The sequence below is a fragment of the Maylandia zebra genome, linkage group LG6, assembly GCF_041146795.1.
Source record: "Maylandia zebra isolate NMK-2024a linkage group LG6, Mzebra_GT3a, whole genome shotgun sequence".
NCBI classification, from domain to species: Eukaryota; Metazoa; Chordata; class Actinopteri; order Cichliformes; family Cichlidae; genus Maylandia; species Maylandia zebra.
This window is the reverse complement of record NC_135172.1, coordinates 25385349-25410954: the sequence shown is the minus strand read 5'-3', so window position 1 is coordinate 25410954 and position 25606 is coordinate 25385349. Positions and strand designations below refer to the sequence as shown.

The window sequence follows — 25606 nt, the reverse complement described above, 5'->3', positions numbered from 1 at the left end:
AAATAAGAGCCAAGACAACAAGGGCCAATAATGACTTAATATAGAGCAGTTTACAAAGTTAGAAGGATTTTTTGGCATTGCGCCACAGGCTGGACACTCTTAAATTACGTTAGGGGCAGCAGAAAATTGTGTTTTATTAGAGCAAGAAAGCCCACTAAACATACCTTCAATCGTTTGACCATCTCATCGTTACTGATTTTGTCCGTAATCTCTTTAACTCCAGGAGGATAGATGATTCCTTCCCCCGCCGGTTTCTGCTGTTGCGGGAACTCCATGCTTGTTGATATATGGTCCACACGGTCTTTTACTGGCCTCTATGGGTCAGAAAACAAAAGTTCAACACAACCATGCTACCGCACTTACCAAAACCTCGTTTTAAGCATCTTCCCTATTTGCCAATCATTAATTTTGTTTGCTGAAACTGATAAAACCGTACCTGTATATTTAACGATATTCTAATCCGGTTAACTTTTTAGACAGAAAGCAAGCAGTAAACAAGCATCGTGCATACTATTAGCTTGCATGCTAAGCGTGCAAGCTAATAAACATCAGCTCTACATTTTCCGTAGATTTCTCATAAATCATCGCCTGGATGCAGAAACGATCTCAGCTGCTGTTTCGGTAATATCACAGCTATTCGTACAGTTAAACAGTTTGAAAATCACTTTAAATAACACGAGAGGCGCCGGTCTATATCTACTGTCATACAGGTTATTACATTAGCTCGCTAGCTGCAATGCAAACATTACTAGCTAGCGGTTAGCATTTTGCGGGAAGGAAGTCATGTTAGCAGTTAGCATCGAGCGGCTAGTACACGTTAGCTAACTGGTTAGCCTAGGCCGCAAACTATTCAGGTACCCATCACATCTCCAGCTACAATCACAGAGGAAGTTAAGTATCCTCTCCTCTTTGCCTAAAATAGCCATGCTCGTGGCCAGTTCCTGTGCTTTACAACTAATGCAACTACTTTGTGAAGTTTAAAAATGAAGCTAATTTACTTGTTACTGTCTTTTCTCAACTTCCGAGCATCGCTCCGTGTTGCCGCTAGTTCACAGGCGAAAGAAGGGCTGCTGCTACCGTCGCCCTGAGCCCTCCTCTCTCAACACCAACTTGCTCCACGGATGATTTTGAACACCCTAACAAATGCAAAATGACTCTACTTTCAAATATACGACTGCGACTCAAACCCCGGGTTGTTTGCCAAGCGCTTCCTCGGTAGTATTTACCTCTTAAACAGGCCGTTTTAATTCATTAGTCTGACACAGGTTGGGCTTAGTTTTCGGCACAAAGCTCTCTGTCCGTTCAGTCAGTGCTGTTTGTGTGAAGGCTGGGTGCAGAACGCCCCCTTCGGTCTCAGACGGGTACTGCTGCACCACATACATGGCGGGAGTCTGTAACCGATAGCTGGCACACTTTCTGTTCCTCAACCCACTGTGGGTTTATCCTTAAAGTGCACTTATATCAAAGAACATTTTGAACTCATTAAATGCAATCTGTATACTATTTTATCTAAACTGGCATATAATAACATACACACAGTATTCATGGACAAAAACACTGGAAATATAATTGTATATAAATGTTATGTGCAACAGGGTTAACCCTTACAAATGCTGAGACATATGCTCAAACCACCATAAATTTGCTTTTTTAAGCCTGAAATTTGTTAACTTTTCCTAAAGTGACCTAAAGTATTTTAGACAGTTGTGCAGGTACTATACTTTTTTGTACAGGGAGGTTGTGCTGGGTCAAATGTGACCCAGTTCCAGATATTCAAGATGGACCTTGACCTATCTGTGTGTTTGAAGGATCATAAATGAATCTCCTAAAAACACAATAGTAACACTGCATATGAGTAATCCTATATGGTACATATATGATTATTCATTTCAGACACATGATCTGAAATAGGGTGGCATGGTGATTCAGTGGTTAACACCGCAGATAAATAAAGTTTCTGATTCAAATTGTGGCTGGGACATATCTGTGTGGAGTTTGCATGTTTGACCCATTGCAGTATACCTGGACTGACCTTGCTCCAAGTCATCCAGTGGGCTCCCGCACACAGCCTGACATCCCAGTCTGGTTAGTGTATAGAATAAGATATTACAGGACCATATAGATAAAATCGGATTTGTATTTTAAAAAATGGAACAGTGCTATATAAATGTGAATACGTTGCATTTGCACCTGCAAGTACAACTACCCACAATGTAAAAGGAAATAAAGTAAAATCTAACAATAAAAAATGAATCCATTTATTGCAAGCTTGCTAAGAATAAAACAGAGATCAAGAGAAGAGTTGGATGGGGATTATGAAGGCTGACTTGTCAGTGAGTCTGGGAAATGTGCAAATCCAGTCGATACACACAAGCATTTTCCTACAGCTACTTTTAATGCACAGAGTGCATTTGTGTTCTCAGTGTTAATTAATATGGAATTAATACTGATTAAAAAAAAATATGAGGATATTTTTCATTATCTAGAAGTGAAGAGAGTGTTTAATGGTTATATACTATTATAATAAATCCCAAAAAATAGTTCTCAAAGTTTGACTTGATAATTTGAAATTGCAAGGCATTTTCTCAGATGTTTAAGTTAAAAAATATAAATTATATAATTATATCTAATTTACAATTAACTCGAATTTTCGTATGATTACCCGAAACTCTGAGCTATGGATATATTTTTTTTTTCAATGGCGGAAACAAGCTTCCACAGCAGGGTGTGACATTTTTCTGAAAGGCCATGGAAATCTGTGGGCGTTTCTCAATAACAAGTAGGAGTACTGAGAAACAGACTATTATTTTGAAGTTACCCTCTTGACTTCCGGTGTGTTGCTTCCGGTGCAATTGTGTTGTCGTTCGTACTGCTATTAGATAGCATTACAGAGTTTTTGCACTTTGGAGCTACAACATGTTTTCAGCTTTGAACCGTCCTCCTGTAGGTCATAGGCTACTTGGCTAGCTCTGTTAGCTGCCAATGAGAGCAGCTGGTGACCAACGGAATGCCTCGAAGAAAGAAAAATGGCCAGAGTCCGGGCAGGCTCCCCGACGGCGGTGCAAATGAGCGGGGAAACCTCGGTCAGAACACGGGCTACCCACTACAGCAGGGATACGGTGGTGGTATGTCCAGCAACTTTCCACCCAATACCGTCAAAGATGAGATCGTCAGAAGCATGCAGGAGATGTTCTCACACCTGGACCCCGAAGTTATTTACATCGTGCTCTCCGAGTGTGACTTCAAAGGTAACGTGACAGACGTGCTGTGTCACTTTTGGGAAAGGTATTTGTTGTAACTTGACTAACCAGTTAGCTGTGGAGCTTCTTAGTCATGCATTTCTGATAGTACTGAGGCGTTTTACTATGCTTTGTAGTGCAGATCAAGACCGACATATAACAATACAAAGGCACAAAGACTACCATCAGTCATTTTGTAATTTGTATTTTGTAATTTGGATAAAGTCGCACCTTAAATAGTCCAGGAGCAGAGGTGCAAGGGATGGGCAAGGATCCAACTTAAAGATGCAAGCTGTCCAGCAAATGATTTACCCAACATCTGTGACTCTGTGTAACAGCTTCACCTGTCTAAGGTCTAAAATCAGAAAAAAATCCAGATTTGTTTCTGACGAGTCTCCTTATAAACCTCTGACAGCCTGGTCTGCTTATGCTCTTCTGACCTTCTGAGCATGTAAAGTCACTGAAGGGCAAACTTATGGATTCATAGCTACCAAGTAACAAATCATCCGTTTTCTATGGTGTGGTTGATCCATAGATTTTACTCTACAGTGAGTAAATAAATCAGTGGTTTTACTTTTGCTCTGTATAAGTCGTTTAATGTGTTAAAATGGCACTCAGATATTGAGTGCTGTTTTAACACATTTCAATTGTGCAGGAAAATGTTCTGCTTCTCTTATCTGTCTTTTTGTGTCATAGTTGAACATGCAATGGACTCCCTCTTGGAACTTTCTGTGGCTGCTGAAGACACAGTCCCTGCCCCACCCTCTGTTTCTGGCTTTGAGCGCACTGCTGCAGCCTTGCTTGCCCCACAGCACTTTTCTGAACCCTCAAAACCCTCACAGAAGCCTTCCTCTCCTCCCTGCTCAAACCTGCTGACAGAAGAGCTTGACCTGCTGATTGATCAAGAGCTAGAGACACTAGCTGCGCAACATGATGTTGGTGAGGAGCACCAGAGCACCAAATATTTATCTTCTGGTGCATCGCTTTCTTCTTCTTTCTGTCCACCACCACTTCCTCAGCAAGCTCTCCCTGAGTTGCTTCAGTCCAGCTTGGACCATGGATCTCGAGAGCCCTCTGCTGAGCGGCTTGGCCCTGAAGGACATTTCATAGAGCATAAATCTGGAGCTTCTTCTCCACTCGACCAGCTCAGCACATGGGAACAAAAGAACACAGAAGGGCAGCAACCTGTATTGGATTTCAGACACCTGACAACAGAAACATCTGGAAACACCCCAAAACTTGCCTTGGACCTGGCAGCTTCAGGGCGTCCCTCTGCTTTCCAGGTGTATAAAAAGGAAGACCTGACACACACTCTTTCAGAGAGCGCTGGGGCCATGCAATCCGACACAGGAGCGAGATCCAAGATGAACACGCTGAATCCGGAGCAGCTCGACCAGGTTCCAAAACACTGGAACCTGGAGGCACCAGTGTTTTCTCCTCGTATGCATGGAAACCAGATGCCAGCCTTTATTACCCCCGTGGCTCACACACATTCATATTGGTCTGCCTCCTATCTGATTCATGGCCCTCTCTCTCAAGCACCTCTCAAACCTTCTGCTACTATTCCAAAGTCTTGGGCCCAGCCTGCTCCCCCACAGCTTCCTGCCCGCAACAGCAGGCTTCGTTTGGAAGGGAAGGTGCTTGTGCTCCTGCGGGGCGCTCCGGGGTCTGGCAAATCCACCTTGGCAAGGTAGGAATGTTTTGATGGCCTAAAAAGTAATAGTAACAGCTGTTCAACAGGAGGTTTTTCTGAAAACCAATTTTTTAAATCAGCCAATAAGGTGCTCAGTTTAGATTACTTGGCTGGTAAGATTTGAGCTTTTAGCAACTAATTGTGGGGTTTCTATTTTTACAACACACAAAAACAAGATGTTGCATAGTAATTTTTCCTTGTTTCATACATATATATGCAAAACCTAGATTCTGCTGCCTTGTTTATCTTCCTTTTTCTCTTCATAGTTTACTACAAAGTGCTACAAAAAATACTTTAACAGTGAAATTTAAATATCTTAAAAAAAATACCAGAAAAGATAAAATATTTTTTGTTAAATTACTGACATATAATTTTAACATAGCACTGTACAAAAGTCTTGTGCCACCACTCATTTGTCCATTTTTCTTTGAATATGGAAATGGGTGCAGCAATTTATTCAAACATGCAAAGTGAAATGCAGTTTTTAAGCCAAAAACAGAGTTTGTTCTGTTCTCGGGAACTTGAAATGTAGCATTTTTTTATGACCACTTTTCTTCTCCAAGACAGTTTGGTCTCTTAGGCAAGCTTTCTTGTAGTTTTGTTACTTCAGAATTAGTTCTCCAGGCTTGTTAAAGGCTAGGATCAGGCTGCTGGTAGCACAGAGCCTAATGATACAATTTAAAATAGCTTCTTTGCTAAAGCATCTGTTATTAATAAACACAACACCCATTTTCATGCTCGGATGATTCATAGGTGAGAGTTTTTAGAGGAATATTTTTGCTACTAAAAAATGGTTCGGTATAATGATGAGTGAAAAAGCAACTGATTTGAAAGACCTTCAGAAAGTCTGGAGAACTGTTGCTCAAGCACTGTAGGAAATATTGGAAATCTTTCACAACTTTAGCCTGTTTCCATTAGTTGCATAGTATGTTGCAACCTTGTGTTGGATGTTTTAAAGACAGGGAAGAGACTCTGTTCCAGAGTGACAACCAACATGATAAAATGTTCACATTATCTAAATATAAAAAAAGATTACTGGTCAACGGAGGAATGATTCACCACTAGTTTACAACAAAGCCGGTATTATGCTGAAACAGCAGAGACACAATCTAAGCAACACTTCAGCAACCCCTGTTCCGGAGGAGTCGATGATTTCTGCTACAGTAATCAGCAGCTGTGTTGCATTTACACTTCATTGTGTCTTTGCAGAGCCTTGCTACAGAACAACCCTGGTGGAGTTGTACTAAGCACCGACGATTATTTCACTCACAATGGAGAATATAATTTTGACCCCACTGTCCTGGGGGAGGCCCATGAGTGGAACCATAAACGAGGTAAACAACAGACACACACACACACTACACCATTAACCGTTCAGCTATCTTAGTGAGGACCTTCATTGACATAATGGTTTCCCTAGCGGCTAGGGAAACCATTATGTCAATGGCCTAGCCCCTTACCCTAACCCTAATCATTAAAAATGAATGCCTTACCCTAAACCTAACCATAACCTAATTGTAACCCTGACACTAAAACCACATTTTGAGCCTCAAAAAGGCCTTCAAACCTGTGAGGACCGGTGAGTGTGTCCTCACAAGTGACCGTTGGTTCTCACAAGTATAGTAGAATGCAGATTTCGGTCCTCACAAAGATAGCTAGACAGGAACACACACACACTGATAGCAAGTCTCTGTTATTGATTGCTTTATGCTTTTTCAGCTTCTGTTGTACTATTGGAACAATCACACTGTGGCTTATCTCCCTTATTCTTGTCCCACAGCTAAGGAGGCTTTTGAGAAGGGGAATAATCCCATCATCATTGATAATACCAACATGCAGGGTTGGGAGATGAAACCATATGTTGCACAGGTCAGTCATCAGTAAACTTAAGAGACAACATTGCAAATGGGCAAAGGCTTTTAAGAACGTATTTTTGCTTACTATATGTGTTTTCAGACATGCAGTCCAGTTTAGTCCAGAGGCAAACTGAACATTTAGGGTGTAGTTATTATAATAAGTGGCTGGATATTGAAGTATGCATAAACTGGTTATGAACTACACAAAAAGATTTTCCCTTAATCTTTCCTAGGCGCTAAAACATGACTATAAGGTACTATTCAAAGAGGCAGACACCTGGTGGAAACATAAACCCAAAGAACTGGTGAGGTGAGCGTAACAGAGGAATTACAGCAGCCTATGGTTTCAGTATAGAAACGGATTTTTTGAAAATGTTGCTTGAAAAAATTTCATCCCTTCAGCTTTGCTTTTTTGGTGGTCTGTGCAGGCGTACTACACATAACGTACACGTGGACACAGTCCGCCGCATGCTTGAAGGATATGAGCGCTTTGTCACAGTCCAGTCCATCATGGGTTCACAGATGCCTGAACGGAAACGACAGGTTCTTCTGCAAAACAGAATCTCACAGTGAGTTTCACTCAAAATTACCATTTCATATACCTGAGAAATTATGTTATATGTGTATATTTGAGCTTGTGTGTGAGTTTTAGAGAAAATCCTAAATGAATTTAAACTTCTGCACTCAGTTCTTGATTTTTAAAGTCTTTAAAGATGCATGCTGTACAATCATTCCTTTCTGGGAAAAGACTGATTGAAAGAAATAATTAAAAGGCCAAAATTACCAGACATTCATGCCCATGATAAATGTATGTAAACGTCTGACCATGCCTGCGTATCTTTTTTGTTCCTTTAGGCTCGCATCTTCTGAAGCACCTTGTCCTGACCTTGTAGGTCAGCCCAGATTAGCTGAAGGATGTCAGACATCCACCTCTCAGCGCTTTTCCTCTCTCCCAGATGTGTCGTCTGTTGGTTTTTCTGGAGACGTGGGAATGCCCAGAGAAGGCAGCCCCGAATCCACTGAGTCTCTCAACTTACACCTTGGAGAAAAACCTACAGACAGCCTGGAAGCTTCTGATGAAAATGATGATATGAATTTGGGGGAATTAGACTCTGAGCTAGATGCTCAGTTAGAGCGAAATCACCCGGTATTAGAGCAGAGAATGCCAGACTGTATTGTAGAATCGGTGATGAATGAAGATCAGTGTGGGGATGAAATTCCTGTGGCTTTCGCTGAGTCTATTGGACAGAGAGTGAAGAGAGAAAGACCAAGCAGGAGGATGGAGCCTGCAGATCTGGTGAAAGACACTAACCAAGTAGACAGCATGACAAAGGTGAAGGAAATGATAAGAGAGGAGAAAGTAAAAAGATTCGAGGTGGTGAGGTACGAAGAAGAGAAGGTCACGCCTAAAACGATGAACTTTGTGGAAGACTGGCCATGTGAAGGGCCTCTAATGCAGCGGGAGGCAAGAAAAAGAGAAAGATATGAGGTACATGGAAGGGAATATGAAGACGCATGTCAAGAAGCCAGTGTTTATGAAAAAGCAATAAGAGCACAGCCAGCACAACCAGGTCCGGATGTAACTGAGGTTCAGAAGCTTCTTGATCTCATCCAGACTGGCGTAGCCACAGTTTCAACCTGCTCTTCCCACTCTCCCTTCCTTTCTCTGAGTTCTGGAGAAGGATCCGAGAGAGAGGATGAGGCAGATGGAAGCTCTGAGGAATCCCACAGCAGCAGATCTAACAGTAAAGAGAGAAAACGAAACAAGAACGCAATTAATGTCAGCAGAGGTGATTTACCAGACTGTGTGTTAGACTGGAAGGCTGCCGCCTCTTGTATTGGCCAGGAATCAAGAATTGATGATTCGGACGGATTTAAAATCGAGAACGAAGGACCTAATGAAGAGGAAAGGAATACTACGGAGCCAGAGACTGCAGACCTAAATTCAGCCAATAAAGAAAATCCAACTTCAGCTCTTGCCACAGATTTGTTATACAGCTCCAAAACTTTAGAGTCAAATGTATGTAACAGTGATACAGGAAGCCACAGTACTGAAGATGAGGCCACTCCTCATGTGGATATGAGTAAATGCACTGAGAATGACCGAGAGACTGCTGCAGAGGCTGATTGTACATATATGAGTGAAATGTGTCAGAGTCCTGTGTGTGAAGGCTCTGTGGAAACAGAAAGCAGCCCCTCCATCGGAGGTGGTCAGGAGGGAAAACTGCGTCAGGGTCGTAGGTCAGGGAAGCAGTGCAAACTCGCACTCACCTTCACTCAAAACTGCCCCTTGTCCGTAGATTGTCCCAACTCCACAGCTCAAAACCCAGACTCTTGCCGTAGTGGCTCAGCTGGTGAAACCACGTTTAATGCGAACACTACTCTTGATCTTAAACCAAACTTGGATCTGTCTAAATCTGAGGCATCCCTGCAGCCACCTCTGGCAGATACTGGCTGCTTCACCCAGACAGAACCTCAAGACTTTGCCCTTCTTTGGCGTCTCAATCGTCAAACCAACCCCGATGATTCAGCCGACTCTGTGGCCACTGGTGACATCAGAGTCCTGTATGGCGACTCTTCTCGTTTTGTGCCAGAGCTCTCCTCTGCCGTGTGTGCAGCAGATGCAGTTCACCCATCTGGCCACAGAGAGGTACCCTACCGTGTGGTGCATGAGAAAGGCACACAGTTGGAGGAAAAAGAGCTCGGGTTGACTCAAAACCGGCTCGAGAGCCTGCGTGTTCTCAGTCGTCATTTTAGGCTCGTTAGCTTTGACACTTTAGAAGACCTGTATGACAAGTGCAGTCAAGACATAGAGTGGACCACCAACCTGCTGCTGGACTCTGGAGAAAGGTTCTTTAGAGATGAAGATGGCGAAGAGGAGGATGGTCAAGCTCACATCAACGATACATCTGATCTGTGTGCTGCTTCCTGTCAGGCTGTAGAAAGCAGTTCGTATCCTAATATGTTGGATGAGGATCATCCTGAAGATTGGCCAAAGGAAAAGCCATTTATGCTTGAGGTGGAGACCCAGCAATCACCCAGTGTGACAGTCAGTGAATCAGAAGAGAGCCAAAATAATATAGATGTGTCCGATTCTGGAGGAGCAGCTGTTCTGGTTGCAAACCATCCTGATGCAATCCCAGATTCAGAAAAAGCCCCTGAAACAGATCTCAGTGTTCCCGAATCAGTAAAGGAAAGAGAGAGAAGTGACAGCGCTGAACCCAAAGCAATATCAGAGTCTGACCAGGAAAGAGGAGCTTGGGGTGGGAGCTCAGATAATGCAATAATTGAAATGTCAGGGGCTAAGATTGAGGACGAGATTGCCAACATGGAAGAGATGAACCGACTGCTGTGGGCTGAGCTGGAGGAGCTGGAGAGAGAGGAGAGAGAGGAAAAGCAGAGGGGAGAGGAGACACGAGGCCGACATCACCTGGATATTCAGAGCGTGGAGCTGAAACTACCCACTGAGCTGGCACTGCAGTTAACTGAACTATTTGGCCCTGTGGGAGTAGACCCAGGTAACTAACACACAGGTTTTCAACCAAGAAATGTCAAACTTAAAGCCTTATTGTGATTGGTCATGGATGAAGCCAGGGTGAAGAGGGGCGTTATATCATTATTCTTACAGATGCAGTAAAAGCATGTGGTTTAGAGATGGCCTCTTAAATTGCATTGATGCTGTTTCATTCAGCTGTATACACCAAAAAGGAGTAAAGTAACTGTAAAATAATCATAGAAAACTCTTTTGCAGCTCCAAACAGGTGTTCTGTTAATCTGGGTGTGATGTCACGTTTCTCTTTTTTTACAAAAGTGTTCCCGTCGCTCTCTGGTTCTGCAGTTTGATACAGTGTTTCGTACTCTGGTAACTGATCCAACTGATGCCTTTAGTGGTATTTTTATTCTTCTCTGCTACTCCAAACTGACATGATTGTATATGTCCTGCTTGATTTTTATTCAGGTTCGTGCTCTGCAAATGACTATGCAGTGCAGATGGACTTGAACCTTGCTAAGCTGCTCCACCAGAAGTGGAAGGAAACCATCCAAGTGAGTTTAAACTACTGTTTCTCCTGCATTAGGTCTAATACCGAGATGTCAACAGCCTGCTTTAATCTTAAATGGGCCAGACAAGTGAAACTCCACTTTCTGTCTGTGTAAAGATGTTAACTACACATTTAATTCTCGAGATACGGTAATATAAGATAAAAAAAAAAGTCATTTCAACAGCCTTTTTTTATTTAATTGTTTATCTGTTTCTTAACTACACTGATATAGAATTAATGGCTATTGGGGGGGTGGGGTCTTTATCATCAGGAAAAGGTGTAAAACAAATAAAATAGAAATCGTTAGAAGTCCAAAATTGATAACCTCATATTTTGTTGTACACTGGGCTTTATTCTTTGCCAGGTCAGTTCTGGCCTGCGGGCCTTATGTTCATATTGTGCGTGAATTATTGTGCGTTCATGTATAATTTGTGTTTTTCAGGAAAGTCAAAGACAAGCGGCTCTTTCCTTTCACCTGCTTCAGGAAAGTAAGTTTAATACACACCAAAATACTCTTAAATAACATTCAGGAATAATCTGTTCAGCATATGAGTAATACTCTGTTGAATACAATACACATGCTGACAGTGCATATGCAGTGAACTGTTAAGTCTGTGAACATGCACAGACTTAACAGTTTTTCTGGATTGTTAGGTTCGGTACACTGGGGTGATTCACAGACGGGAAAAACCGGGTCGCGAGACCAGACGCAGTCAGCAAACGTGTTGATCAGCACGGATGAGTACACGTCAGCGGGCAGCCACCCAGAGCCTCGCGGTCCAATGCCAATCATGGATCACTGGAATGCGTCCCGTCCGCTTGTCTCTCTTAGAGAGATTATGGAAGAAGAACAGGCTTTGCAGAACAACTTAGAGAAGGTAACGCGCACGCCTACTGCACCTGCAGATTCTTTAGATTTTATTTAATGATCTTGTTCTGCCTTGATATCCTTTTCTTAAAGTCCAACGCTCTCTTTTAGACCAGAAAAAGTCGTGCAGACCTTGACCAACGTAACGGAGCCGCACTTTTGAAAGAGAAGCAGCTGTATGCCCTCTTCCCCACCATTGACAGGCATTTTCTGCAGGACATTTTCAGGGACCACAAGTGAGAAAACAACTGTAACTTTTTATAGTCCTCTAAACATTAGTTGGTGTACTGATTTTAGTGGCTAATGTGTCTTTTTCTTTGTGTGTGTGTGTGTGTGTGTTTGTTTAGTTACAGCCTCACGGAGGCAGAATTGTTTCTTCGTTCTCTGCTGAACGAGGAGCCTGTGAAGACTGTAGTTGCTCCAGAAGCTCCTCGCTCTGACCACCACAGACCAGCCAGCAAGGAGAGGGAAAAGGTATTCACAACACAGGCAGAGAATGAAAACAACGGAGCACTGAACACATGTACAGTATACATTAGATCTGTTTCACAGGTGGGAAAACATGAACTGTTTAATTAGTCTCGATCTTTTTAGTTTGTATTTTCCATATTTGGATGTCGGAGAAATCTCTTTCTGTTTTATTGCAACATCTCTACAATTATCATTTTACAATACAGACAAGTTGAATTGTGAGATTCAACTTGTAGAAGTACTGTGCAAAAGTCTTGAGCCACCAGTCATTTCTTTGCCTCGTAGCAGCCAGACCTTTTTTTTCTAATTTATTTAAAGTGCTCTTGAACAGTAGCTCTCCAGACTTTCTGGAGGCCTTTCCAGGGTTTTCTTTTAACATTGGCTACCTTTTCTCTCATTTTCAGTCCAGTCCTTGTACATAATCATTTTCAAAGGAATGTTTTTTTGGTTTGTTAAGCCACTGAAGACTGTACTATGAATCATTGAAGTGTAAAAAAGGCTTAAAAAAGGAGAAACCATAACACATAAGACAACTTGGCAAATAATCCATTTTAAATTTGCATGTTATTACTAGCAGAACACGTAATTTGTTCTCATATCTTTAGTAAAATTTACATAAAATGCCAAAGATAACAGTTCGATTGGCAAAAAATGTTTTCTTTTTTTTTTTTTACCAGCTGAAAACTTATATTATGGAATTGGTTTGCATTTTATCTCCCCCCCCCCCCCCCCAAAAAAAACAAACAAAAACAAAACAAAACTGAAGAAACTGCACAAGTAGTTTTTAAAGCCAACACCTGTTCTTTTTTTTCTATCAGATTGAACAGTATTTGACAGTCATGTCCTTAAAAAATAGGAAAAAAATATCCAGCAAAGACCTGGCATAGGTCTGGAGGTAAAGGTTGTCATACACATACTGACTTTCTTTTGACTTATAAACTGCATTTCCATGTATGTTTCCATGTGTTCCAATAAATCGCTGCACCTGTTTCCCATTTCCCCAGAAAAATAGAAAGAAATAATGTATAGAATAGGTTTACCTGCAGTACAACATCATATCTGAGCAAATGCAGAAAGCTGACAGTTAGTCGCCTTTAATTTTCCACACCCTTAAGTGTGTCTTGATCACTCTGCTCTTTTAATTTGTCAGAAGCAGAGGGCCGTGGAATCAGCCGTACCCAATTATCAGGATACAGAAGATCCAGATTATGAAGACTTCAGGGCCGAGGCCAGACTGCAGAGGAGCCGACAGCTCGAGAGCTTTGCTAAGGCTGCAGAGGCCTACAAGCAAGGACGCAAAGAAGTGGCCTCATTTTACGCACAGCAGGTGAGTGACTGAGCACAACACGAAGCACAACATTTTATTATTACTGTTTTTGAATGTGTAGCATGTCACTGCCATCTAATTAAATAAATATATTTGTGGCTTTTTATTTAAATTTGTCTTTCTTTCTGCTTTTTCAGGGGCACCTCCATAGCCAGCGTATGCGTGAGGCTAATCACCGTGCAGCAGTTCAGATATTTGAAAGGGTCAACTCATCGCTGCTGCCCAGCAATATCCTGGACCTCCATGGGTTACATGTCAATGAGGCCCTGGAACATCTGGCTCAGGTCTTACTGGACAAAACCAAAGGTGCTTAAACTATTATCGATTCAGTAAGCGTTAGCTTGTTACAGATGCCCTTTTCACAAATTCCTTAATGTTAATCTGTGGCAACTGAACACGTCACTCATGTCAGAATAGTCCCATGCGGGGACATTTAGGTGAAACCCTCTCCCCACTGACCTCATTATTGGACGGAGTAACATTGCAACAGAGCCCAAGTCTGAATGAAATGTTATCAGAAAAGTGCAACAGCTGCAGCAGTACAAGGAGAAACATGTTAGCGAGCTCTACAGCCTCTGTAGTACGTACATATATTATCACAGCCCCCGTCTCATGTCTGCCTTTCTCTCAGTCACCAGGTGCTAAAGATCACACAAGTGTGGTGGCTGCCATGTGTAAACCCCCCCCCCCCAAGCAAAGTTACATATTCCATGTCTGAAAATCGCTATTACTTTAAAAAAGACTTGACACCTGTACTACAGTTTACCCGGTTTGTAACGAAGAAAAGAAGAAGTTGAGATGTTCTGAACTGAATGTGTAAAAGTGATTGGATATTGCTTCGAGTCCAGGCGCTAACCAGGGACAAGCGCCGGTGGTGTACATCATTACCCAGCAGGACACTGACCACGCAGCTTGTTAGAAAGCGCAGTTACCCCTTCAGAGTTTGCGTTCGTTATTACTGCTGTAAACTGTAACTTTCTGCTTGTGCTTCTTCTTCTTTGGCCTCTTTCGGCGTAGAGTGTGAGCAGGGTCTGTGCCGACCTCAGCTCTCTGTCATCACAGGAAGAGGGAACCGCAGCCAGGGGGGCGTGGCACGCATCCGTCCCGCTGTTATAGACTACCTCACTAACAAACACTACAGGTATGCACGCACGCACACTCAAGACATGTTGCATGCTTTACATGTTCATCTTCACCCACATTTTCTCGTATCTCTGCATCTCTCAGGTTCACTGAGCCAAAGCCGGGTCTTGTGTTGGTCTCTTTGAAGTGAAAGAATCCGTTTATTGTGTTCAGACTGAAGCTGCTATGGAGGACAACACTCTCTTTATCTCTCACCTTCCACTTCTACGACGCCACAATACAACTGTTACCGTTTATTTAGTATGATTCTCTGCCACCATCAGTCTTGTCTCAGCTTTTTTTTTTTTTTTTGATATGTACTCACTCGGTCTCCCTTTCGAGTTTTTCTCCCGTGTTTATGGTGTGAAACGCTGTGTTTGTAAAGACGGATTGTGTGCATATTTTATATTTAATTGTTTTATAGTGTGTATTTTTAAGAAATCTTTTTAAAGATTAAAAATCTCCATTTCAATTAAGTTGTTAATTGTTTAAACATGTAAGTGTTTTATAATGCTTTATTTCAAACCTGATGGCATGCTGTCTGCTTGGAGGTTTCTCTCCAGGGTTTTAAGTGATATGACAAAAATATTTACACAGTTTAATAATTTGATGCTTTTTTCATGAAGCCCAGTGCTCAGAAGGAAAGAGAGTGTGTGGTGTCATTGAGCAGTTTGAAGAACGTTCACTGTGATTTCTGCAGAAATCGCTTTTTTTGCCTCAGCAGCTGCTTCTGCAACCCAGTGCTCTTCATTTACTCTTGCGCAAGTCCAAGCAACAATGTTTTGCTGCTAATATATTGACACTCAGGTGATGAACTCTAAGTTTAAAGATTGTTTCCAGTGCTTTTCCTTGTAGTTTTTTTTTTTTTTTTAAACATTGTGCCATATTTTGCAGCAGCTGTACTGTAATGGTTCGAATTCTAGTTTTGTAGTTTTAAAATAGCTTCTCTATAATATTTTTCAGAAAATGTGTAACAATAGTGTTGACGGCTTTTACCGAATGTACATATTGTTGAGACCACATAAATTATAAAGAAGATTGTATTTTTGTATTTGGTGGTTTGTGTTTTTTTTAAAGAAGACATGGTATTGTGGAATAAAACTTACAGTTTAATATTTCTGTGCTTTTGTGTGAGTGATTTACATTTATCGTTTTTGAATAAGTTACAAATATAAAAGATCTCTAATATGTAAACTATATTTTAAAGTTACAGTCATCAGGCTAGTTGAGCACCTTCAGTTTGTTATTACAGAGCAAACCTGCTATAAATAAATGCAGTATGTGGTGTGGTATTATCTTGCTTAAATAAACTTACGCACTATGCTTTTTTCCTTCACAATGCTTCTATATAGTTTAGCAACAGTGCTGTTTTCACACATGTGCAAACTGCTCATGCTATCCTGTATGTGTGCTTTTGATCGGTGCACAGATAACATGCCAGGTGGTCCTGCTCCTCTTCAGTCTGTGTGCATGATTTTCAAAGACTAGTTCAAATTCAGATTTTTTTTTCCTTTTGTTTTCTTTTTTAGTTGGTTTTATGGTAATTTTTAAAGTTTTGTTTGTAGAGACAGAAATATCTGAGTCCTTGCTGTATTTTTCAACTAAAAAAAAACTTGGCTGAAGATTGTGGCCATGTAGTGCTGTGAGTTTTTAACCTAGTGCCTCGTGTACAAAGATTTCCCCAAATGCTCTGAATGTTTTCATCATATCATGTATTTAAATTGTGAAATCCCCAAATTCTTGATAAATTTACACTACAAAACATTTTTGTTAAACCATTTCTCTACACACTTCTCAGCATCTTTTTTGTTCTTCTCCACACATACTTTATAAAATCAAAGACAAGTTAACTCTATACATTATGAACGACAGTGATTTTTATACATTCACTGCCCCTTTTCATGAGCAAACCCTCCTCCCCGCCTATCCTCTGAACCTCCCCTATCCTAACCCAGTCCCAACAAATCACAAGCAATTGGGGGGGAGGTGTAATTAAGTAATCAACATTACTTAATTATATTACTCATTCCTGATTAAATCATTACTGTCACATCTACATTAGATCAGTATAAAGAGTAGGATTATCCCTTCTGTGCTCTATGTAACTGTGAATTGAGGGGACCTTGTTAGGGGAACCAGCAGCCTCACATCAGTGAAAGGTCATGGTGTAACAGGTCATGTTACTAAGCTAATGCCAATTAACCTAATTACCTGTGGGGTTTATGTTACCTTCTCTTTTTCTTTAAAGCATAAAACAAGTTTTTAGTCTTTGTTGCCACTGTTTCTGTTTCTTTTTAAGTAATAATGGCAACTAATTTTGAAGTGGCATAAAGAAAACAACAAAGACAAGTTTATAGGTTGTCTTTGAACTATTTTCATGTAAATGTATAAAAATGTGTCAGATAATTGGGTTCTGTCAATTTACTCATAACACAACATCTTTTTTTGGAAACAGGTGTTGCAAGTAAATAAACATCTTTGATTGAGGCTAAGGTATCGTGACACAAGTCTGATATTGGTTACTCACTGTGCATTCTTCAGATAGATATGAAAGTAAATCAAAGTTCAAAATACAGTTTCAACGAATTAACCAAAGAATCGCTGACCCTGCCTAAGCTGCCAGAGAGGCCCCTGATGGTGGTTTGGTTTTGTATCGCACAGCCGCGGAGACGCGCAGAGGGGTAAAACCATTTTAAAGAAGGTTTTAAAAAAAAAAAATCACTTCGATCGTCTCCCTTTTGCACATTCTTGTTCCCACACTGAACTAAGTAAAACACATTCGCACATAACACTTGCTCGCACCCATCTACACGCACTCCTGTCCACACGTTGACGGGTTTGTCTCTGTATATATGCTGCCTAATTTGTCCACACATTGTACAATGCACAAGTATATTGTCAACGCATTGTGTACAAATTTAAAGTTACCATTAACTCGCAATGTTAACAAAATGTGGAAACAAAAGTAAAAATTGAATACGTTTTTGCACATAAAAAAATGAATTCATCTCCTTTGATCTGTTATATTACTCAAACTCACTTCAGTTTCAACCAACACTGCCTTTTATTTAATCTTTATAGTTTAAAGCTGTAAAATCCCACTTTTCCCATCATAAATGGAAAATAAGACGGACTTTCTGCATTTAAGGCGCAGTAAGCATATACACCTAAATGTGCTTTCTTGTTTATTAGTGACAATTAAAAAAAAACAAAAAAAACACAGCTTAGCCCCTTGTTTGCAATAATTGCCCACATCATAGTGCGATCACAGCGGCTAGTTTGGCTGCGTTAACACTGTTATAAAAGCCCTTTATAGCGTGCGCCAGCTGTGCGTAAAGTTGCAAGCAAACAGTACAAATCCACAACAGAAACAAAGTGATACGCACGGCACAGCTGCTGTGGGGGAGGCGAGCAGTAGACTCAGTCACACCTCCACACTCCAACAAGCGGATGCAATTGACTTGACTTTTCTCGTACTTTCTCACTTCCTTTCGGTGCATACGAGACATTTATTTAGGAAGGTGCCTCAATATCTCGTCTCGTTTTTGTCCTCATTAATAGCGCCCGTAGCAGGGGCGTTTAAACAAAAAAGCGGCCGGCTTCTTATGATTATTAAGAGGGCCCTTTTGGGAGTTTAACGAGTGATTTTTACCAGCTCTGTGAAGTCTACAAAGGCGGCAGCAGCCAGCATCCGCCCGTTAAAGATTGAGAAGACTGACAAGAAAGGTAGGCCGAACCATCTTCTTCTCTCTCGGCTTTATCTTTCTCTTTCTCTTTGTCTTGATACAACATCGTGTTCCTGAAGCCTTTATGACCCAGATTTTCTACTCAGTTCTGAAATTTAACAATCAATTAATTATGTAAATGATAATCTTTTAGAAATTAAAAGGGTCGTTATTAGTTGTTTTTTTAAAATTATTTTTTTAGTTTTAGTTTTTTGTTTTTAAGCAGTCAAACTTTAAAACGAAACCAATGAGCTCTTTAAAGTGTGTTCCTGAAATCTGAGAAGTGCAAATTGATAAGAACTGGATGTTTTGTAAGATTTCACAGTAAACTATAGCTACACTGTGTGAGGATGAGGATGGTAGGACAGTTCACTAGTTTAACAAATTGGTCTCATTTTTTCTCCTATTTTTAGTAAATGGCTTACATCATTTCCTCTGACCACAGACAGAATCAAATAAAAAATGATTTTAGTGAGAAATGAGCTGTGGAAAAACCACTGATTAAAGCGTCCCATCTGCGTTACGCAGGGCTTTCCATTTTGGATGACTGTGTGACATGGCAGGTGGTTTTGAGGTTGTCACTTGGTATGTCTGCTGCTTGCTTTAATAAAACCGTCAGTTTAAAAGTGAATAATGAAGATCTGCCAGTAGATTTTGTTAAACTGGGTCATTAGTTGTCAAGATTCATGTTTGTCACCTTGTTAAACTGAGACATCCTCACCCCTGGTCAGATGTCAGATTGTGGTATAAACTGCAGAATCGAGAAAGGAGACACGCAAGGTGGATCTTTTATGTGAGCTTGAGAGTTCGGAGATTTAATTTCTGAGCACCTGTTAAAGTTTACGGGATAAAGCTGTGAATTCTGGGTCACGCCCAAACACAGCAGTCTTTACTTCCGTGTTTTAATCAGAACTTTGACACAGAATTGAATCTTTATACTTAAAATTATCATAAAAAGCAAAAGTGAGTGTCATCTTCTACACACATGGCTCAAGCGGTTGACAGCTTGATTGTTTGAGCTCCTATTTCATATCATCTTCTTTCTGATCCTTTCTCTCATGCAAACATATTGTTTTAAGAGCTGCGCTGCAGGTATCTTACATGTTAGACTGCACGCTGTAGGGGAAGACTTCGTCAGACGTACAGAGAGACGTGCAAATGAAGCTTCAGCTGAACAAACTGTTCTAGGGGCTCTCCGATACCTCTTGTTTTTAAAATGCTGTGTCTTCATCTCTCTTTCCCAGCAAATCTTGGTCTTCAGTGCCGAGATTAGACCTGCCTAACAAAAAGGAGGATCTTCGAGATGGTTAGAGAGAAGGACCAGAACCTGACCAGCTGCTGCACACATAATGCGGAAGTGAGGCGAGCTGAGATGGCCTGAAGATCTAAGAGGTTATGTGAAGCGTATATATAAATCTGTCTGTTGGAGAAGAGCTGCCTGTACACACTTATTGTCAGTGACAGGAGACACGTTGTAAGTCCCTTCAATAAACTGAATGACCACTGCAGTAGAGCATCTATTAATGAAGCTTACACCAAGCAGGGCTACACAAAACTACCGCCTGGATACGGAAGTACAGCACACAGACTGATCAGTGCTTTTGTCTGCCTTGCGGACTTTGCGTCCCTCTAAACCAAAAAAAAAAAAGTTAGGCCAAGCAACTTAAGAAGGGAAATAATCAGAGGCAATCATGAATGGCTTTTCGGAAATGTCGATTAAGTGCGTCCTAGTCGGGGACAGCGCAGTCGGAAAAACGGCCCTGCTGGTCCGCTTCACCTCAGAGACTTTCCCTGACACCTATAAGCCCACAGTGTTTGACAACACAGGGGTGGAGGTGTACATGGACGGTATCCAGATCAGCCTGGGGCTGTGGGACACGGCCGGCAATGACAGCTTCAAACAGATCCGACCAAGATCATACCAGCAGGCCGATGTTGTCCTCATCTGCTTCTCTGTGGCTAACCCCCACTCTCTCGCCAGTGTCCAGAACAAGTGGATCAATGAGGTTCGACAACACTTGCCCAGGGTACCGGTGCTGGTTGTGGCAACCCAGACAGACTTGAGGGAAATGGGTGGGCACCGGGGCACATGCATCACACCATCCGAGGGTAAACACGTGGCTCAAGATGTTAGAGCTAAAGGCTATTTGGAGTGCTCCTCCTTAGGCAACCGCGGTGTGCAGCAGGTGTTTGAGTACGCTGTGCGGACAGTTGTTAACCAGGCCAAGAAACAGGCCAGAAGACGCATGTTCAGCATGAACCAGTGTAAGGTCTTTTGACCCATTCACCTTGATTTTGTGAGCTCCTGAGCCTTTTATCAGATGATCTTTTTAAACGTATTATTCAAACTCAGTTGGTGTTGTAGGGGTACAAGAACACAAATTAGGATTTCTTTAATAAACTTGTTTTTCACTAACCTCCCCACAAGACCCTAAACTGGATCAGTATTTAAACTGAGATTACACTGACTGAAAACCTAACAGACTCTGATTCATATGTTTGACTTACCCATACATGTCCTCGAGAATTGTGTTTATTCTTGGTCTAAAGGGACAAAGCATTTGTGGCGAAGGACTTTTTTCTTAATTAAAGCTTTTATTCATCAAGGATAACGTCTATAAAAACCCTAGAGACATTTTATTTAAGGGGATGAAGTAAATAACGATATGCTTGTGTTGCTGTTTCTCAGCAGTTATTTAACATACCAAGAAAACGATAATGTACGTGTCAGCTCAAAGAGCCAAATGAGAATATTTTACCACGTTGGGCTGAACGTACTCGTATATATAGTTAAATTTGATTAGATATTACCAGAAAACAAGTGTTAATTAGTCAACAAACAGTTGACAGAAATGCATACATGCTGCGTAATGTTCTCTAGATTAGATTTGCATTTTTACATGTGAGGTCTTTTTAATTAACGACAAAAATCTAAAGATGATCTCGAATTTTTTCTCAGTAAATAAGTTTTTATTTTTATTGAAATCACGCAATGTGTATTAAAAAACCCCCAAAAAACCTCTACTCAGAAAATATATATAAAAAGGTCCCCCCCTATTGTGTGTGTGCATGCGTGTATTTTATTTCTGGAACAACTAAGGTTTTAACACACTGACTACAACTTCCACTGATGTGAACATTCAGTATGTTTGTACAGTTTTACCCATAGCAGAGGGCTGAACAAATGTGCAGCCACTGGGAAGTGTATGTTACTTTGAGTGTCAGATATTCAGTCATTTTTGGTGTAATTGCATTGGATTTAAGTTTATTTGCCTGCCATTAGAAGCCTCACATTATTTGTCATGTAATGTGAATAATTTTCACTTTGATTTCAGCAAATCAACACAAATTTCTACGCAGTGCCGCAGAATATGATGGGAACTTTTGTAAACATGTTGTACTTCACTATATGCATATAGTGTATATCGTGTGGCCGGTGTTTTATGTTGCTATGCTGTTTTGCATGTTTTGTGTATCCCTAACAAGTGTTATATGAAATATGGAAGCAATTAAACTCAAAGGAAGTGTGGATCAGAGTGTGTAAAAAACAGTAAGAAGTTTTATATTTTTTCAGCACATTTTGAGAATAGCTGTTTCAAACTATAAAGTGTTTGGTTATTTCTTCAAACTAATGATAAGTATGTTAAAAACACTTTGTTTGAAGAAACCTTTATCAACCAATCAAAAAGACTTGTATATACTGGCTTTCAGTAGAGTGCTGGATCACAAAAAAAAACAAAGCCCACCAAGCAGATTTGAAAAAGATCTGAACACCAATGAGCTTCCATATAAGGGCTTTACTTAATGTGTCATGTTCTGCATACAACGCTCGTCTGCAGTCTTTAGACGTCTAAGGTCTCAGACCGTTAATACGCAGCCATCTAATGTATGGGATGAGATGTATGGTTTATATAACTGTAGTAGCTGTATGATATATACTAATGCAGAGTGATGTGCAGAAAAATGTTAATGTTACTGTTGTATGATTAAATAAATTATGAATAATATGCATATTATAAAAACTTTATTCAAGTTATTAGATTTATTTATTTAGCCTAAAACTTGCTCCTGAGGGTTTTGGGACTCGTATCGGTGTAACCTGTTATACGCAGAAGCGGTATGATTAGAAATACCTTCTGGTGTTTATGTAAGGCCTTCACACTGTCAAGTGCGAAGACCAAAAATGTCAGGCTTGTCAAAAAAATTACAAGATTTTGATATTGTATGTATATTGTGTTGTATGTAAAATCAATTAAAATCAACGCACACACAGAAATCTATTTGTCTAAAGCTCCATTTCAAGTCAAAACGTAAGATATAGTCTGTAACAGTAACTCTGCAATAGCAGGCAACAAGAATAATTTTCATTATTTTGATATATGAGTTATTGACACTGTGAACATTTAGATTTTAAATGCCGTCAATACATCATCGCTTGTCCTAAACATGAGGGGTGAGACCCGTACATCAGAGAACGACACATATGGCTGAACAAATTAGTTCGTATGAAACAATTTTATTTCAGTTTAAACCAAACTTTATTGTTTTAGCTAAATGAAAGTCTAAAAAAGGACAACCAGGAAGAGCAAAGCACCAGGGACGAAGCTCAGAGGAGCTCTTCCTCCCCCCTCATGCTGTCTCCCGCTGTTTCTCTACATATCTCTGTCCTATATGGTGTTTAGAGCTGCTGAGGATGAGAGGTACAAATGAAGACTTTTGAAGGATATGGTGAAAAACACCTAACCACATCCCAGCACACACACATATAGTCTGTATATAATATAGACAAAGTTGTGCAAACACACACAACGACTCTCAACACATCTGTCCGCACACTTGAACACACACACACACGTTTTTTTTGCACACACTGACACTTGTGCTGACAACCATACAGCTCCCTGTAGATAACACACAAGAAGAGCGTGAGCTGAAATTGATGAAACTGCAAGTCCATCAACGATGGTACAATAAGCCAGTTATCCGGGGTACAAATGAACCAGTGAGACTCTATTTGAGAGTTTGATTCATTTACTTTACAAAAAAAAGTTATTAAGTTTTACAGATCAGTTTGTGTGCTAAAGTTGTGTCATATGACATGAGCACGAGAAATTAGACTTCATTCACATAATAAACATTTAACAATATAAATAAAGCCCCATGCCAAAAGTCGTTTGTCAGAATTAAATGTGTTTCTGCTACATCATGTATTTGCTTTTGAAATAAAAATAAATCAAGTGTACAAACTGGTTTTAACTTTCCTTTAATTTTGCTATCTTCTAATCGAAGCCAAATAAGCTTGTTTGTTCTGTCAGGCAAATAATCTTAACATTGATTGTTTACGTTAGCTGACTTACTGGTCCTCAATAGACTTTATAGGAGTGATACACGTGTTGTCATAGAAGCAACGTTTGTAAAGATGTTATAAAATGTATAAATATGATATGATGTGGATGTGTTACTATATCGGTTTGTGTGTTTTGTGTATTCTTGCCAAGTGTTTTCTGAAATGTTTAAGTAATTAAGTGTGAATCAAACGTATAAAAACAACAGTGAGAAGTTGTGTATTTTTTCAGCACATGAAATTGTGTGTTCATTTTCATAGACGTACAAAGGTTACACATATGATTCATAGGTTTGCTGTGCTATTAGGACATAAACAGTTTAGAAAATCTTGAGCCAGTCTCTTTATTTTCCCTCTCTTGTCAAGTTTCCTTCTGATTTTTAGTAGCAAAAGCATAATTTCTACTTTGCTGCTGGTATATTTTTGAAGGGTACTTGTAATCCAAAGATGCTGTCACATGTTCAAATGTATCTGACGACAAATGTAAATGCACGTCGGCAGTTTTATAAGTGACAAATAAGAAATGCTTGACTTTAAGAGTTCAGCGTGTTTGACAGCCTGCTGTGGTCACAGCTTTCATCTCTCATTGTGCTCTCTGCCACAGCTACCACAATACCTTATCCTTGTCTTCTGTGTCGCTGTATGCCTCTGTCTCTCTCTCTGCCTCTGTGACACACACACACACACACACACACACACACACACACACACACACACACACACACACACACACACACACACACACACACTGGTGGTGTACACAACTGTATGCAGCCAAGCCACTTCATAGTCAGAGAGTGGTGGGTGTGCTTCTTTCTCATATGCCTTGGAGGAGAATTCATAAACACAAGTGTCGCTAATAACGTTAATGACAATGAGTACATTTAACTTTGGTTTTATTCCAAAGCTCTTGCACTACTGTTACAGGAAAAACAGCCACTCGTTTCCATTTTTTACAATATTGCACAAAAGAAAGAAAGAAAAAAGCAGCATATCTAATAACTGATTCCAACAGACATGATTTACTAAAAAACAAGAAGAAATAAATGTATTTGTCCTTATTTTGCATTTTTTAAATGACGTAACAATCTGATTTTCAACAATTCCAGTGAAAAATTCAATTAAAGGCCAAAAGTAACAAAGCACCTCTCAGTACTTTCCAGTCTTCTTCCTGTGGTATTCAGGCTGTAGTGGCCTCAGTCAGTATGACAGTAAGTCATCACACATCCCTAAAACTAAATGCAACTAAAAGCAAATAAACTATCTTAATATTTTAACCTTTGTTTTTCAACGAGACAAAATCACTTCTGGAAAAAAAGGGGGCCTTTCCAGTGCGATAATGTGGCTAACTGATCTGAGCTCTATACCACAGGGCCGAAAAGTAAAGTCACACGGTGGCTACACAAACAATTCTCGCTAGACATTATTAGTTAACTGTTAATTGTTTATATATTTGATGGGATCTGGCAATATAAAATCATTTATTATATTACCAGACAGAATATTTCAGATCAAAGTGCTTTTCTTACTGCAAATGAGCTCAGTTTACCAGAACCTGCTCATTATTGTGGGAGGGCGATAATCAGTTTATACATATTTTCCTCAGTTATGGCCAAACCACTGCTCTTTGAGCTTTCTGTGCCCATGTCTTTGTCTTTATCTCCCCCTTTTCTCTCTTTTGCTCTCACACACACACACACACACACACACACACACACACACACACACACACACACACACACACACACACACACACACACACACACACACAGCACGTACCGGCAACACACAGTGAACCAAACATTGAAATGAAGATAAGGAATGGTTTAAAAAGCTGACTTTCTCAAACTCTAAGTCTTCTATTTCACACGTTCCTTCCTCACAGACACACACACACGCATGCACGTACGCATGCACACAC

The 25606-nt window shown here is 40.4% G+C and overlaps 3 protein-coding genes across 6 annotated transcripts in view; 2 read left to right on the top strand and 1 right to left on the bottom strand.

The window, feature by feature from the left end:
- Positions 1–1382, bottom strand: part of pds5a (PDS5 cohesin associated factor A) — a 39647-nt gene extending 38265 nt beyond the window's left edge. For 2 of the 3 annotated variants that reach the window (XM_012922759.4, XM_012922760.3), the window contains exons 1-2: positions 1227–1382; positions 165–314 (exon numbers count right to left, since the gene is read on the bottom strand). In XM_012922759.4, coding sequence (XP_012778213.1) covers positions 165–275 — 111 coding nt within the window. In that variant the 5' untranslated portion in view covers positions 276–314; positions 1227–1382. Of the gene's footprint in view, positions 1–164; positions 315–998; positions 1163–1226 lie in introns of those variants that run through there. The other variant, XM_004564306.5, reaches the window with a different exon arrangement.
- A 1454-nt stretch (positions 1383–2836) lies between these two features.
- n4bp2 (NEDD4 binding protein 2) lies at positions 2837–15731 on the top strand. Of its 2 annotated transcripts, none has more exons than XM_004564314.3 (16): positions 2837–3248; positions 3936–4929; positions 6142–6266; positions 6713–6801; positions 7022–7098; positions 7217–7357; positions 7644–10306; positions 10747–10832; positions 11271–11316; positions 11483–11706; positions 11808–11932; positions 12044–12170; positions 13321–13494; positions 13632–13800; positions 14512–14635; positions 14722–15731. In XM_004564314.3, exons 1-16 carry the CDS (start codon positions 3008–3010, stop codon positions 14765–14767), a joined length of 5451 nt encoding a protein of 1816 aa, XP_004564371.3. In that variant the 5' UTR covers positions 2837–3007; the 3' UTR covers positions 14768–15731. The 2 variants fall into 2 exon arrangements, with proteins under 2 accessions (XP_004564371.3, XP_004564370.3); XM_004564313.3 differs by having other exon boundaries at positions 13318–13494.
- Positions 15732–18097: 2366 nt separating this feature from the next.
- Positions 18098–21398, top strand: rhoh (ras homolog family member H). The gene is made up of 2 exons (XM_004564315.3): positions 18098–18342; positions 19586–21398. Exon 2 carries the CDS (start codon positions 20033–20035, stop codon positions 20618–20620), a length of 588 nt encoding a protein of 195 aa, XP_004564372.1. The 5' UTR covers positions 18098–18342; positions 19586–20032; the 3' UTR covers positions 20621–21398.
- The last annotated feature ends 4208 nt before the right edge of the window (positions 21399–25606 follow it).

Bases quoted from the DNA above. Each gene is read 5' to 3' on its own strand.
- n4bp2 (XM_004564313.3), top strand. From the start codon at position 3,008: ATGCCTCGAAGAAAGAAAAATGGCCAGAGTCCGGGCAGGCTCCCCGAC. The intron at 3,249-3,935 runs GTAACGTGACAG...TTTGTGTCATAG, and splicing joins CTCCGAGTGTGACTTCAAAG to TTGAACATGCAATGGACTCC. The intron at 13,495-13,631 runs GTGAGTGACTGA...CTGCTTTTTCAG, and splicing joins CCTCATTTTACGCACAGCAG to GGGCACCTCCATAGCCAGCG.
- rhoh (XM_004564315.3), top strand. From the start codon at position 20,033: ATGAATGGCTTTTCGGAAATGTCGATTAAGTGCGTCCTAGTCGGGGAC.